Source organism: Plecotus auritus (genome assembly GCF_963455305.1).
Source record: "Plecotus auritus genome assembly, chromosome: 10".
NCBI lineage: Eukaryota > Metazoa > Chordata > Mammalia > Chiroptera > Vespertilionidae > Plecotus > Plecotus auritus.
In genome coordinates this window covers 29,007,693-29,024,063 of record NC_137785.1, presented here as the reverse complement: position 1 = coordinate 29,024,063, position 16,371 = coordinate 29,007,693, and the positions used below count along the sequence as shown (strand labels likewise).

The following is a 16,371-nucleotide window of genomic DNA, read 5'->3' as shown; positions in this document are numbered from 1 at the left end:
GACCAGGCTCCATGCAAGGAATGACCTGAACTTAGGATGAGCCATGAAGTAAAGGGAGGTGGAAACGTTGCCACGCAAGGTGCAGCCAGGTTCGGGCCGAGGGGAAGCCCTTGGTTGTGGAGCAGTGTGGCGCTAAGAGCTTGGCATCTGTGTCTGAGGCCCCAGGTTTGCTGGGGTGGTTTGGTTCCCTCAGGGGCCTGTTTGGCCTTTTGCCTACAGGGTCCACACTGACCTGGTATCCGAGGCTGCTGAGCCGGGAGCAGGTTGGGGCACAGGAAAGAACCTGGGCTTGGGATCTCTCTCACCAGCTGTTTTCCAAAGATGCTCATGCCATCTGCGGGCTGGAGCTTCTGGGACAAAGTGTGCCCCCCAGAGCTAGAAACTGGCTCAGTGTGGGCTCCCCCGTCCCAGGACTAGAAACTGGCTCAGTGTGACCTCCCCCTCCCAGGACTGGAAACTGGCTCAGTGTGCCCCCCAGAACTAGAAACCGGTTCAGTGTGCCCCCCAGAACTAGAAACTGGCTCAGTGTGGCCCCCAGAACTAGAACCGGCTCAGTAATGTTAACGTAAACAAACACTGAAACCTGTAAAGAATTTTTGTGAGTTTATTGGAGCCAAACTGTAGACATATGCCGGGAAGCAGAACCTCAACGAATTGAGATAATGCTCCGGAGAATGGCGGGTTACATCTGTATTTATACATTGCAATCAAAGGAAAGGGACGTAGGTGGGTTACATGAAATCCATTGGTGCCCTGGCTCAGTGGATAGAGCGTCGGTCTGTGGACTGAAGTGGCCCAGGTTTGATTCCAGTCAAGGGCATGTACCTTGGTTGCAGGCACATCCCCAGTGGGAGGTGTGCAGGAGGCAGCTGATCGATGTTTCTAGCTCTCTATCCCTCTCCCTTCCTCTCTGTAAAAAAAATCAATAAAATATATTTTAAAAAAAAGAAAAAAGAAATCCATTGGTGATAGACTAGAGAGGTAGGAGAAAGCAAAGCAGGGAAACCCCTGGGATTGGATAAAAACTAAAATGATAGACACATACTTAGGTGGGTGCAGGAACAATTAACATAACCATGAAGGAATTTGTGGTATCTGTCCTGGCGCTCAGCACATTAGGTTGTGCCCCAAGCGGTCCAGAAAAAAGGAAGTTACAAGTTACCCAGACATTTCAAAGATACGTTATCATAGGTGCAAAAAGATAGATAGGCTCAGTTAAGGTGAAGGTTGACCTTGTCAGTGAAGATACCGGCCTAGGAGGTGACTACCCACCATAAGTTTCATTTCAGACCATCCTTTGTGGTGACTTTAGTTCTCTGAGTGTGCAAGACCGCCATGCAGGCCTCCACTGAGCTTGTCAGGTCAGCATGTGGCCCCTTCCATCCACAGTGTCCACCCCAGAACTAGAAACCAGCTCAGTGTGCCCCCAGAACTAGAAACTGGTTGTGCCTCAGAGAGGCCTAAGAGCAGATTCTCCCAGCATTTACTGTTCATGTGACACCCTCACAGTTTCTACTAAACCCTTGTCCCACCTGTAGTATTTTATTTGCTTAACAGTTCCTTTACTTTTTTTAAAAAAAATACATTTTTAAAGAAAGCTTTATTTCTCTGTCATGAGTGAAACCCAGTATGATTCACCATCAATGAAAGATTAACACTTTAAATATCTAATGCATAAAATGTATTTATTGGTGTACCCCATCTCAGGGGTTCCTACCTTGCTCTGGGAAGAGCTAGCTCAAATAGAGTCCCACTCTGTCCAGTCCTCTCGCCACCTCCACCCCCAAAAGGCTCCTGGTACACCTGGCTTCCCTCCCTGGGGCATTCCGGGGAAAGTGGGGGTGCTGGTGTCCTTGAGGGGAAATAGCCTCTGAATTGTGGTAAACAAGGACTCTCTCCAGCCACCCTTCCTGCATTTGACCTAAATGATTCCTAAGGCGGCCTGGTGCGTTTTTAAAGGGAGAGTTTTCAGTTTGGGGCCAAGAAAGGTGTTACTGCTGATGTCAGCAAGGACTGGTGAGACTGGGTCCAATGTGAACAGCGTTGATCCTGTTAGAAATAAGGTGAGCCCCCAAGTCAGTGGTCCTGGTAGAACACAAAACATACTCGGGAGCCAGGCAGCAAGGCAGACATCTTTGCTTCTATGTAGAAGGGTGCGCACACATGGTCTGAAAGCACGCACACACCGAGCAGGCTTTATAATCCCTGACGCATGTGACCTGTCCCTTGCTCTTGATTGGAGCTCAGGCGCACAGTCTTTCGTGATTGGCTAATTCAAAGGTAGGGGTTGGCCTTTGCTATTTCAAGATGGCGGCCCCCAGGGGAGCTGCAAGCCATGTGGCCAACATGGTGGCTGCCAAGTCACTCAGTCCAACATGTGGCGGCTGTCTAAACTGTGCTTTGACAGAAAAGATGACTTGTGTATTCTCACAATCCCAGCATAAGGTGGGCAAATTGGGCTCATGTTACTCAGCTCTTCCAGAGCCGGGCCTCTCGCTTACTCGGGCATCAGCACAGAGGGTCTGGGTTCCCAGAGGCAGAATTTCCCACTTGAGCCTGTGCTGTGGGCTCCAGGGTTTGCCCTGTGTGTGGTTACCATCTCATGTTCTGCCCTGTCTGCACTCCTGCCCCCGGTGCCTGGGGGAATTATCAGAGAAGGTACTAGAGGGGGGTGGACGGGGCCAGCTGCCTGTTAACAGATGTCAGTCAGAACCACTAGTATCCTTCCTATATAAACCCCTTAAGGACCAATAAGATAAGATAAACATGCAGTTTTCTAAGAAAGAATAGGCCATTCAGAAAGGAAGCAGTATGAGGACAAAAGCACCAAGCATGGTCACTCTTGCCAGTTAATGACGAAAGAAGGAAACGGGGTTTTGTTTGCCTGTCAGGTTTGCTGTCCCAGGCAGACAAGCCCTGCAGTGCTGCTCAGGGCGCAAAAGACTTACGGCTTTTCTTGGGTCCTCTTGGCAGAACCTGCCCTGAGACTCAAAACTGCACGCGCTCCGTAATTCTACTTTTAGCATTTTAGCGCGAGTTCAGTGGAAAGGCGTGTGGCCATCTAATGGTGTGAAATTGGTTAAGTAAATTACAGGCTGTGGTACTGCCTACACAACTGTTTACTTGTTCGGTCAATCAGCAGAAAAGACGGAAACCCTCCTGTATACCAGGCACTATTCCAGGCTCTGGGGCTCCTACAGTGAAGGAAATAGACAAAATCCCCAGCCTAATGGGAAGTGAGAGTGGATGGATGGATGGATGGACAGATGATGGGCAGACTGATGGATGGATAATATGTTCGATAGTGGTGAGGGCTAAGGGGGTTCAGGACAGGCATCCCTGAGAAGGAGACAATGGAGGGGAGACCTGAAGGGGAAGCTGTGGACCTCTGGGACAGACACTCGGGCAGAAAGAACGGGGTGCACCCAGTGGCCCAGAGAGGGGAGCTGGCCTGATGGTCCCAGACTGAGAAGATGAGAGGGGGTGGCGGTGGGGGAGGGAGAGGGAGGCAGGCTGCTCATGGGAAGCCAGGGTTGAGTTTGAACAGAGGAGTCCCTTAAATTGTGAAATGACCCCTCTGTGGAGCACGCTCTGTAGGGGACAAGAGCTGAAGCAGGAGGACCAGTAGACCACTGTCACCATTGACCAGGCAAAAGGAGGTGGCAGCTGCACCAGGGACAAGCAGTATAGTGGGAGACTAGTCTGATTCTGGACACAGAGCTTTGGAAAGGAAAATCGTATGAACCTATATCTATTGTTTTCAGGAATTTTAGCAACAGCCTTCCCTGGGACATCCAGACGGGTGGGACCATTTGTCCTTACAGATTCTTGTGGGCTCAGTTGGCCCCGTGCACGGGTATGAAGTAGAAGGTAAGGGCGGATGAATAAATTGATGCAATTACCTAGAAATACTGGCTTTATCTCCTAAGCTGAACCTACACAAAATGCTGGGACACTGCATTTCCTCTTTTGGCTACATGCTTGATGGAGACACATGTACACGTGCCCCCAAAGACTGCAGGAGCATCCACAGCAGCACTGCTTGTGACAGCTACAGTCCGGAAACCAGAATGCTCGCCAGCCGACGGGGCATGCCCTGAGGATGGGAAAGCGATGGCTCCCCACCTCCCCCGGCAAGGTGCAGAGCAGCAGCCAGACGTAGGACGTGTTTGATTCCATTTACGTGAAATCAAGTTCGTTAGGGGAAGCTGACCTGCGGTGTGAGAAGTCAGGCTGTCTGTGGAGGGGAGACTGCCTCAGAGCGGCTTCTGGGGACACAATTTGTGGCAGATCACTGTGCTGGATCCTTATGATTTCAGGCCCTTTGCTATAGGTGTGTCAGATTCAGATAAAAGGTGACTTTAAAAAAATGTTTACAAAAATGTTTAATTTTGGAAATCTTTGCTTATGCATAAAAAAGGCTTGGAAGGATGGTCAAAAATTGAATAGAGGTTATCTCTGGAGAATAAGGTTATGGGTGATTTTTATTTTATTTTTACTATTTTCTTTGTGTAGAGAATTTCTAGGACCTTTCGTGTGTGCGTGTGTGTGTGTGTGTGTGTGTGTGTGTGTGTGTGTCTGCATACACACATGTACACATGTATTAGGTTTACTAGCAGTCTGATGCAGCCAGGGCTTCGACAACTACCCAATAACAGATACCAGGGAGCTCAAAAACTCCACCCAATCAAGCATGTCAAGAATAAAGGAGAATATTTGTTAATTGAATGTCATGTTATGTCCTCAGTTATGCTTAATACAAGATAGGCAATTTAGAATTCCCAATTATCCAATTAAAATGCTAATTATCTCCTACCTTGATAAGCCGCTCTCGGGGACAGAGCGAGTGGCTTCTCTCCCATGCTCCACATCTGCCTGCCGTCACCACCGTCTTTCTGCTGTCCTTGCCTCTGGTTGGTGGATTCTCCCCTTCCAGGGCCTCTGCATCCCCAAGCCTCTCCCGGGGCACCAGCCCCCCTTTCCACCAGCCCGCCTGAGGCACCGCTACCCTGGGATTGTGCAGGGCCGTTCGTCCTGGCAGACCTGTCTTTGGCTTAGATGTGAGGCCCGGGCTCCGGAAGGAGTAGCAGAGCCGCAGCCACCCCCAGTGCTTGCGGAGCAGGAGCCTTGTCCTGCTGGCAGGTGCTGTCCCAGTCCCTGCCACTGCAGGCCTGAAACCTTGGAGCCATTGGAGTCAGAAACGGTGCATGGACTCCAAGCTCCCACACAGATTCAATGGGTTCCCTGACCCCCACACATGGCCGCTCTGAGTGGAAGTTTCCTCATCTGAGAAGTAGGAAAATTGCTCCTCTCCTGGAAGAATTGTTGTAAATGCTAAGTGTTGCAGGTGGCTGTTTGGTTTTTCTTCTTGGAGGGGCTGTGTCTCCTGCCCCAAGTATCAGACAGAATAGGCAGCAGGGCCTGCATTGGCTGAGTTCTACATGAGCTCCAGGCCTGCTCCCCTACCCCCTCCCATCCCCTCCAATGCAGACCCTTCGATCTGGGGTGCTATGGATGGGACCCTGGCAGCAGCTGAGGAGTCGGGAGAGTGGCCTGGGCAGGGAGTGGGACTAGCCAATCTGTTTTTATCCAGTTGTCACTCAGGCCCAGCACACCCAGCGCCACATACCCTCCAAGCCCCCAAGGGAGGTCTTGGGTCGTAAGATGATGCCAGCCCTGGTCCAGTACTGGGGCAGCAGGGAAGGGACTCAGGGAACATCGGGCAGGAAGGAAGCTGCCGCTGGTGGAGACGGCCATACAGCCTTGCAGAGGGTCTGGCTCCCCGGTGGTGCCCTGTCGGTGCGGTCTTGAAGCTGTGCCGTGAGCACTGCTTTATTAATAATGCATTTCTGGGTTTAGTCCAAGGCTTTAAGTCAGTCCCTTCTTGGCAACAGACCATGTGATTGCTACTTGCTTATTTAAAACATGCTCGGAATCTCAGTGTGGCTCCCTAGCGTTCTCTGTGTCTTTCCTTACCCAGAGGTCTGGGGAGCAGAGGGGCAGGGCAGGCCCCCACCCCCGCCTTTCACCACTCCTCAGAAGGCCCACAGAGAACTCTGTTAAAGGAGCTGGGACTCTGGGAATTCGAGGGTGGGGCAGAGGCATCTGGGAAGGAACCATATGCTGAGCTGCCCTGGGTCAAGGGAAGCCCCGTGTGCACATCAGTTTATCCTGGAGATGCTGCACGGGGGCTGGAGGACGCCCTAGAGAGCCTGGCTGTGCTGGAATGTGCGGGTATGGGTGTCCGGGCTGTGGATCTGCACATTAATGGTACCTGTGTGAGGTACGGTTATCCCCTTATACAGATGAGGAAACAGAGGCATGGAGAAGCCATACATACCGCTGGTAAGAGGCAGAGCATCAGTGCTGGCTTTGGTGTCAGTGTTGAGCAGTGCCCCAGGAGGCTGTGTGTGAGGCTCAGGGCAGGCAGTGGGGAACCCACAGGCCTAAAGGCATCCAGGGAGACTGCACTGACAGCGGGCTGGGCTGCCACCCGGGCCCAGGAAGACACTGCATTTAGTTTCTAACACCTCAGCCCCCACGCTCTGGCCCCTGCCCAGATTCATATCCCTGTGTCCTAACTGTCCGCTCTCCTGGGCCCTCTGCTCAGCCCAGTGGCTTCCACCACCCTGCCCACCTCCCTTCCATGCTGATGTTCCTGGCCCAGCCTCCTGGCAGCCTGACGTGCATCCAGGCCTGGCCTGGGAGGGGGCGATGTGGCTCCTGCTGACCTCCCTGGCTGGCTCACGCTTGTGCTGATAGCTCGGGATTCTTGCTGCCAGGGCAGCCCTTCTGCCCTTATCTTGGGCAGCTGATGTGATTTTATAGGGTGTGTCTGTCTCCTCATCAGATGATCAACCTCAGGGGCAGGAGCTAGGCCCAGAGGGAGGCCCAGTCGTGCTGTCCCTGGAGACACGGTTCCTGCAGGTCTGGGCCCCAGAATCCACTGTCCCTGCCCATCAGTCATCTCCAGACTCTGACAGATGGGCCTGCCCCTCCGCCGCTGCAACAATAACCAGTCACCTCCTTACAGCACAGACTCTCCAGGTTACTCTCAGGTTCTCACTTATGCCTGGATGCAGAGCATTCTCTACCCGTGTCTTGTGAGAAATTTATAGGCAAGGATATTAGAAGAACGGCCACGGGAGGAAAGCTTCAGGGACCACAAAGCAGCAGGTGTTTGTGAGGTGGGACAGGGATATGGGCAGACCCCACCCTCCCCTCCTGCTGCTGGCTCTTCATAAAATCTGCCTGGCCTGTTATCAAACGGTACTTGTAGGTATTAATTATTTTCTATGTGTGGATCATCTCCATCTGAGGATTCTGTTACCAGAAGTTCTCGGGGGTCTAAGCCTGCTGCTTGCTGTGTCTGACAACTCTTGTGAACTATTTCCGGATTGTGAGTTCATGCTCAGTATATGTGGGATATATATATGCATGTGTGTGTATATGTGTACGCATGTGTGTGTACATGTTTATGTGTATATTGTGTTGTGTACATGTATGCATGCCTGTGTGTGCATACGTGTGTGTGCACGCACGTGTGCAGATCCTGGCTGGCCTGGGTCGAGGGTGCAGATGTCCAGTTTGGTTTTGTGTCTGCTCCTGCCCGGTGCTCCAGGTGTCACCAGTCAGGGACTGTTTTATTCATTTCCTGGCATGGGGGTTTCCAAACCATGAGGTAGTTCACACCTGAATCTGAACCGCATGGAGGACAGACCTGTGCTATCAAATCTGAGGAAATGTTTTTTATTTTCCCCAGAGCCCAGTCAGGCTTCCTGATGGCCTCCTGTGATGCTCATGAATTTTCTCCCAAGTCTACACTTTTGCTGAGGGTGCACCCCTGCCAGGGCCCCAACTTTATGTGGGGGTGGGGCTCAGGTCTAGCCCCCTACCTCTCGTATGCCCGAGGTCTTGCTGCTGTCTCCACATGGCCATGAAGCTAAGGCCCTCAGGTTCCCTTCCTTTCCGGCCTCCCTGTTCCTGTCCTGTGACCGCTGCTGATTGTATTTCATGCAGCATCTCCAAGTGTTGGGGTGGGTCTCCATTTACATGCTCTGCCCTCATGTCATTGTGACTGAGTTTGGCCATAGGCTGTGTCAGTCAGAGCGTAGGCCCTGTGGTGCGCCCTCGTCTGGCTCAGTTTACCGTATTTTGTGTAAAGGTCTGGAGGGTCTCTGTGGCCTCCCGTGGGAACCAGGTGGCTCTGCCGCCACAGTGTATCCTTGTGACTGTGCCTGCTGAGTGCTGACCGAGCTGTGCGGAGCCTCCAGTCAGCCATATGGATTGCAAGACATGCTTGGTAGAGTGTCCACTCCTCTCTCCCAACCCCTCAAAAGTCAGAAATATGTCAGACTTGCATCTTCCACAGGCCTCTGAGGCACCACACCTTCCCCCGAACTCGGGCACCTCCCCGTGTCCACAGCCAGGCCAAGGCCCAGAGAGAGAGTCCAGGAGGAGTGTGAGCAGAAAGCATGGGCCCATTGCAGCCGCCTGTTACTGCCACCAAAGCACATCATGCTCACACCATGCTTGTCCTCACATCATGTTAGGAAAGTTCATGTTAAAACGAATTAGGTGCTGAAGTCCAAATTGAAGAACTTCAGATCCTGTAAACTTTCAGCATGTGGCGACTCCCTCGTCTTTTCAGCCCTCCCTGTGGGTGTGTGGGAGTGTCCGCATGGCGGGGAGATGAGCCGGTGCGGCGGCGGCTGTGGGTGAAAGATGGGTCAGCTGGTCCTTAGTTTGGAGCTTCTACAAGCTGTACCTCTTACTCTCAATTGCTTTTTTCATAAAAGAAAGCGATGAAGGCTGTTTCTCTGAGTAAATTACACAGTAGAGCAATGCCTGCTGCTGAGAGTGGCTGCAGGAGGGAGCCAGCCCCGCCCTGTTTCCTCTGGCTGCTGGGGAACTTGCTTGCCTGTTCCTTCGCACTCTCTGCCTGTCCATGGCTTCAACAGAGGCCCGCTGTCCCCATCACCTCGAGAACAGCTATGCACCTTGAGGTCTGCTTCTGTCTGAGCTTCTCTCAAAGCCCAGGGCTCCGCCGATGGAGTGTGCAGTCTGTGGCCACTCTCCTCCCACTGTGACTTGGTCTTGCCTTCCCCACAGCCTCTGGGACTGAGGCTGAAGTCAATGGCAGCCAGCTGAGTGCTCTTGCCATGACCGGGAACGTGCGGCTCTCCTCGCCTCCCCGGCAGTTCCTGAAATTCTTTCTCTTGAGGAAATATCTCTCTCACAGATACCCAGCCATGAGGGTCATAAGGCAAATGTGAAAGCCGATCGAACCCACCAGCAACTGCTTCATACCCGATTGTAACAATTCTATCTAATAAAAGAGTAATATGCAAATTGACCGTACCTCCACTACACCCACAAGCCACACCCACCAGCCAGTCAGGAGCGAGTATGCAAATTAACCCAACCAAGATGGCTATGGCCACAGAGAGAGCAAGAGGCTTGGGTTTCCCCAGCAATGGAGGAAGCCAAGCTTTCCACCCGCCCTGGCCTGCTTTGGCCTCCACTTAAGGCTACAAAGTTTCAATTATAGAAGATAAATAAATCCCAACAAAAATGGCTGCGGACACTGAGCGAGCAGGAGGCTTGGCTCCGCTCCAGGCTACAAAGTTTCAATTGTAGAAGATAAATAAACCCCAGATACCAGGGCCTCCGCTTGGGTCGCCGGGGGACGTGGCCGGCCTGCAAACCACGACAGGCCCCTCGCCCAGGCCGCCCCACACCCCAAGGAAACCCCCACTCTGATCCAGGACACCCTTCAGGGCAAACCAGCCGGGCCCCACCCGTGCACCAGGCCTCTATCCTATCTAATCCTATCTAATAAAAGAGTAATATGCAAATTGGCCATCACTCCAACACACAAGATGGCTGCCCTCATGTGGTCAAAGATGGCCGCCACAAGATGGCCAGCAGGGGAGGGCAGTTGGGAGGGACCAGGTCTGCAAGGGAGGGCAGTTGGGGGTGATCAAGCCTGCAGGGGAGGGTGGTTAGGGGGTGATCAGGCTGGCAGGCAGAAGCGGTTAGGGGCAATCAGGAAGGCAGGCAGGCGAGCAGTTGGGAGCCAGCAGTCCTGGATTGTGAGAGGGATGTTTAAACGGCAGTCGGACATCCCTCGAGGGGTCCCAGATTGGAGAGGGTGCAGGCTGGGCTGAGAGACACCCCCCCCCCCCCCGCACCGGGCCTCTAGTTATACATAATTTGTGTTTACAGTGCCTGGAAGATTAGACTCCTCCATATAGACATTCTCTAAAATAGGCCTAGAGTGTCAGAGCAGATTCACCACAATGCTCGAAGGGCCTTTGTGCTTCTGAAGACAGAAAGGAGGGGTGGAGGCGGCACAGCCCTGTGATTGGTCCCCCTGCCTGGGTGGTGGGTGGGCAGGGCAGGGCCACCTGGAGGGCAGGGCCTGAGCTGTTGCCCAGGCCTCAGGAGGGGTGAGAGCAGTCCCCACCATTGCCCGGTCTCCGGCTGGGTTCTGTAGAGCCTGGGCCCTTGGAGCTCTGGGTCCCACGAAGAGACAAGCCCCCTCCCAGTTCCTAAGGCATCTGGTGGGGGGAGGGGTGGCATCCTAGCCTCCCCAGAGTTTTTGCCATCCTGGCTTCTAAGGGTTCAGCACTGCTGATGTGATGTGGGTGTGGGTGTGGGTGTGGGTGTGGGTGTGGGTGTGGCTGGTGGGGCTTGTCCCAAGTCCGGAGAAGCAAGGCCTGCCCCACCCAGGCCCTGCCTCTCTCCACCTTCCTGGAGACCGCCCTGTCCTGCTCTTTCTGCATGTCCCTCGCCCCCATCCTCCATGCCAGTGCCCAGCAGGTCCTGCTGTCTTTCCCCTGCACCCCTCCCTGCAGTCAGGCCCAGGGCCCCAGGTGAGTCCAGCGCAGGGGCTGGGAGAGCTTTTGTGTTCCTCCCTGGCCATGCCCAACCCCCCCCCCAGTGGCGGGGTGTGGCCACTGGACATGGGAGTCACAGGGAGATACTACCTCCAGCCCTTCAGAAACTGTGGCCCCTACGTCAGCCTATCTCCCCACAGGGCCAGGCCTGTCCTCCGATGGGCCTGGCAGGCTGGGCAGCACCACAGTGTTGCAGGTGGCAAGCTCCTCTGGCCTTGTTCCCTCCGCACTCATCTCTGCTCTGTGGCCTGTGGCTGACCCTGGACTTCAGCTGCAGCCTCACAGAGCGATGCCCGAGAGCTCAGGCCTCACAGGGGCCGTGCAGGCTGTGATGACTCAGCACCCTGACTCATCTCCCTTCTCCTGCAGCCTCTTTGAGCACTACTGCTACTCCCGGGGCGGCATGCGCCACAGCTCCTACACCTGCATCTGCGGCAGGTAAGTGGGCATCCTGCCACAAGGGGATGATTGTGGAAGGCTTACGGGAAAGGGAGGGGTCCCCCCCCCCCCGTTCCCCAGTTTAGATGCACCTGCTCACCCCCACGCCCATGCCCAGTGCCCACCTAAGCTTGGAAGTTACTTCTCCTCCTAGGCCCCAAGAGTGGAGGTTGACTCTGCCTGCTCTGGGAGTGCTGCGTGGAGGAGGGAGTCTGGCCACCACTGGCCGCCTCACCCCTCCCACGCAGGCGCACACCTGGCATGTTGGGCTTCTGTGTGGAGTGTGTGCGTGCGTGTGTGTGTATGTGTTTATAGGTATGTGTTTGAGGGGCATGTCCTGGCTGTGGGTGGCCCCCTTATCCCCTGCCTCTCTGGTCAGATGGTCTGGCCCCACTCAGCCAGGACGGAGCCGGCGATGCACACGTCCTCGGCACATGAATAATACATGTGAACGTGTCAGTCCTTGGAAATGTTCTCTGGTAGATAGAGAGAAAAATCATTATTTCTACTTTTATGATTCCTGAGACTCCCAAACAGGGCCATAAATATTACACCCAGGTGAGTTTTTTTCCTCTGGACAGAAGAAAAGTCCTTTTTTTCTTAAAGGCATCGCTCATGAGGAACGTTCTCTTGAGCAGAGAAGCGAGAGGCCCGGTGCCCTGTCTGCGTCCCAGCAGGACTCCCGGCAGCCCGACCCAGCCCAGGCCCCTCCCCGGAGGCCTCCCCTGTCCCTTCAGCCACCGGGAAAGGAGGCTTCCCCACACCCCCCATTCTGTTCTTCATCAGACCCACACCCCCGGTACCTGCCCGAGCAGCAGCACCAGGGAAGCCCTGGAGGAGGGCCCTCTCAAGCCGAGAGGCTGCCCCCCAATGTGTGGCTGTAGGTGATCTCAGGCTGTGGGCCTGACCAGCCACCCTGGGCCTCTGCCTCAGGTATAGTCCTGCCCACGGGGCATGTGTTGGGGCCCAGCCCTGGGGCTTGTGGTGAGGCTGAGCTGTTGACTTCCCTCATCCTCTGCAGTGGTGAGAACTCGGCCATCCTGCACTACGGACATGCCGGGGCCCCCAACGACCGGACCATCCGGGATGGAGACATGTGGTGAGTAAGGCCGCCCGAGCTGCCCTGTCCTAGCTCGGTGTGCAGAGCAGGGCCACGTGGGACCCAACCTCAGGAGTGACTAAACAGGCCTCTGGGTTCCGCCCTACGAGGGCTGACCGCAGCGCGGCCGGGCCTGCTCTGGGCCCAGGCTCCTCTGCCACGGGCACTGGCCTACATGGTGCCCCCTCTCCAGGAGCAAGGGAGCCCCAGGGGCGGGGACTGGTGCTGCAGGGCTGGGGCAGGTCCTTGGGGCCCTGGGACAGCGGGCTCTCTGAAGAGGGCCTGAACTGTCCCCCAGGCCCTGCCCTCTGACCTCTGCATCAGTGCCACTACACTGACACCTCTGTCTCGGTGCTGGGAACGGGGCACCTCTGCCCCTCTGAGACCTGGCAGCCTCGGCCGCAGGACCCTGGGCATAAGCAGCCATTAGTTCAGGAGGTCAGAGGTGCTGCTTTGCCACACGGCTGTTCACACGCCTTTTCTGAGCAGTTTGATGCTCCCAGCTCCTCGTGGAGCCATGACTAAGCAGTGTGGGCGGGACCCGCGGCTCCAGCCCTCCGTGGCCTCTCTGTTGGCGGACCCTCGGATCCTGCCTGTGGACCCCGTGTGTAGGGCACATCTGGGCCTGGGCCCCACCTTGCTGGGCCTCTTCTCTGGGCCTTGGGAGGGGTCTGTGGGTGTCTCTCGGACCTGGACCAGCCCCCCACCCCCTGAACTCTTCACCACCCAGATGTCAGGCGGGCCAGTCCCAGCCGCCACAGGGCTTCTGAGAGTTGCCCAGAGGCCACACGCCCTACAGGCTGGCCTGCTGTGGCCTTTGGCATCGTGCCGTGGTCATGGACCCACATTGAGGGGCAGAGTGGGACGTGTTCACTGTCCCTCCCGGGTCCTTGGGGCCTTTCCATCCTGCTGCTGAGGCACCTGAGCAAGGCTCCCCGCGCCTGCTTCCAGGCAGTGCCAGGCTCCCTCTCCGTGTGTGCCCTGCTAGTCCGTCCCCGAGCTGGAGTTCCAAACCCCTGCCTCATGCAGGTGTGACCCAGCCCTACAGCAAGGAGTGGGGAGCCTGTGCCCGGGGATCCCCAGCCATGTCCATCAGGACCGTGAACTGAGAGGCGTGCTCTGAGTTGTCACTGCCAAGTGTTTTGGGGAACCCACTCTGCCCCACGGTCCCCCTACCACAGGGCATACCTCGCTTTTGAGTGGTCAAGTCTCTTCAGTCACCCGGGGTCAGTAGCTGGACGGGATAGTCTGTCTCAGGCCAGAGTTGGTAGGAGCCCAGCTCAGCCCTCAGGAAGGAAGCAAAGCCACGTGGTGCCTTCTCTGAGCCTCGGTTCACACGTCTGTGAATGGAGATGGCACACACCTCTCGGGACTGCGCGGCGCAGAAACCACGTGTGCCCTCTCCCCGGGGGCCTGGGCCAGGAGCCCTGCTGCTCTCTGTGACCCTCTCTGAGTGTCCATCATCCCCGGACCGAGGGCGTGCAGCAGCCCGGACAGGGCCCTCCCCTGGGCCTGGCACCAGAGGCATCTGTTGATGTAGATTTTCTCACTCTGCTCCCACGAGTGACCATGTGCAGGCGAAGGTCACTGAGACACAGGAGAGGACCAGGTCCAAGTGCAGGGCCAGGGGGTTTGGGAAAGGGTTGGCTGCCTCAGACCTGGCTCAGCTGGTGACTGAGGAAACAGAGGGGCCGGCCCTGCCCCCTGGGCCTTTGCTGAGCCCTGTTGGCCCCAAGGAGAGACTGCCTGGCCTCTTCAAGGACTCTGGACTCCTGTAATGTTTCCTGATGTTCTTTGACTCTGTGGCCCATTCTGGCTGGGAGGACTGGACGTGGGAAGCCAGGCCCCAGGCAGGGTCTGGGACCAGCCACAACAATGGTCCCAGCTGTTCCGGAGCAACCCTGGCCAGCCGGAGGGCGGGAGTGTTTCTCTCTGTGAGCCCGGCACACCCAGAGGAAGTGGCTGCTTCTCCGCTCCCATCTTGATTTGCCCCAGGGAGTGTCTTCACCCCAGGAGAGCCGGTCCCAGCTCTGATCCTGGGGTGGCCCCCGTGGGGTGGGCCTGGCTGACCAGGGCGCAGCAGACATCAGAGGACCCCCTCTGCCCCCAGCCCAGGTGCTATGCCCTCAGCCCTCCTGGGCAGCACTGGCACCTGTGTCTCCTGGTCACAGCTTTAGAGACAGAAGTGATCCAAGGAATCACTTGGATGTTAATGCCAAGCCCAAATTGGTGATTTTATTTTTCTAGTGCCAACTTTGAAATGTGGCCAGTAGAATAATTATGAGTTTATTATAGTCAATTTATTATGAAACATTTAGAACAACATGTTTTGTTGATTACTGCTTTGGCCAGATTGCTGGCAGCGTTTATAAGCCATTGTTTTATTGAAATTGATCTGTTGAGCACCCACTGCATTTGGTAAATAATAAATCACTGTTATCCCAACATAAAAGCCATGGCACTTCATCATAAGGTGTGAAACCAAAATATGAGCAGAGTGCAGAATGCTTCCTGAAGCTGAGTCTCCCAGAGCAGTGACGCTCTGTGTCCCAGTCCCTCGGTGTCTGCCAAAAATGCCCCAGAGATATCTTAACACAGGGGCTGTTTGGGGGGCGGAACTGGTCCAGGAGAGTCAGACTTGACCGGATAAGGTGGGGAGTGGGAGTGGGTGCTGAGTGCACCAGCCCTTTCTAACCCTCTCCCCAGAGTCCTAGACACCCCCCCCCCCCACACACACACACACATACACACACAGGGAGCCTGAGAGAGGCGGGGCTGCATGATAATGAGCACAGAGGGTCCCCAGTTCAAGTCCCTGCCTTCCCCTGCTGAGTGGCCGTCCCTCAGCCTCAGTTTCTCTGTCATCATTGGGGGTAACATTGCACGTAGCTCTGGGAGGAATCAGTAATAGTAGTGCTGAGCGTGGAGCCTGGCCCAGCGTGGCCCTAGGCAGGTAAGAGCTGCAGCATAGCAGCCATCTCCCCCAAGCCAGCAGGTCGGGGCCTCTCCTACCTGTGCTCCAGCAGCTGGTTCCAAGACAAGCTGGAGGTGAGAGCGACCAGCCTGTGTGTTCACAGATAGCCCTTGAGTCACGTGGTGTGCCTGTTTTGTGTTTTCAGCCCCCTAACTGTGCTCTGGGTGTGTGCCAGGTGGAGCCTGAATCTGTCCAGGCCCACCTCCCACACCTCTGTCCTTTCAGTACCAGGAGCTTCCCAGGAGCCGGGTCGTGGCCTCTGTCAGCCTTAGTGAGCACCCTGGAAATTGGGGCCTGTAAGTTCTTACCCCACCTCAGACTTGTCACCCGAGAGCTGCACAGAGCATTTCGAGGCCCACACCTCACCCCATGCCAGCTCCTTATCTCCCGCACCCCCCTCTGCGCCCTCCTGCACTTGCCTAGTCCTCCCAAAACAGCCTGGGCCTTGGAAACTGGAGCCTCCAAAGTGGGTGGAGGTGCTGAGAACTGGCATGCTGCCCGTGAGCCACTAGGGGGAGCCAGTGTCCATGTTTAAATCCACTGGGAAGCAGTGCACCTAGAGTGGGGCCCACTCTGGTGCTGGACTTGGGGGATCTGAGGCCAACCCTGTTGGCACCCGGACTCTCCTGGTCCCGTCAGCAGGTTCACCCCTCGGGACAGAGGTGGGAAGGTGTGCTTCCAATGGGCTCTGATTTGGAAAACAGCTGGGACACCCCTCCTCACCTACCACCTCCATCTGATCATGTGGAGGAGTGGTCCCTGGGGTAGGATGCCCTGTGGCCCTTCTCAGAGCCTTCAAAGCCCCAATCTAAGGATTTGCAGGCCTGGGTTGCCCAGCTGCAGGCAGGATGTGGCTGGTGGGTAGTGAGCCAGACCTCCCAGCACTTGCCAGAAGAGGGCAGCACAGTCTCGGGACATGTGGGCTGGGCCTTCTCCCTGCTGGCGTTGGTCTTCTGTGT

At 55.7% G+C, this 16,371-nt stretch overlaps 1 protein-coding gene across 1 annotated transcript in view; it reads left to right on the top strand.

Annotated features, from left to right (window-relative positions):
• Positions 1 to 16,371, top strand: part of PEPD (peptidase D) — a 119,290-nt gene that overhangs the window by 86,552 nt on the left and 16,367 nt on the right. Inside the window, exons 10-11 of the mRNA XM_080644309.1 lie at positions 11,271 to 11,339; positions 12,361 to 12,438. Coding sequence (XP_080500435.1) covers positions 11,271 to 11,339; positions 12,361 to 12,438 — 147 coding nt within the window. The remainder of the gene's footprint in view (positions 1 to 11,270; positions 11,340 to 12,360; positions 12,439 to 16,371) is intronic.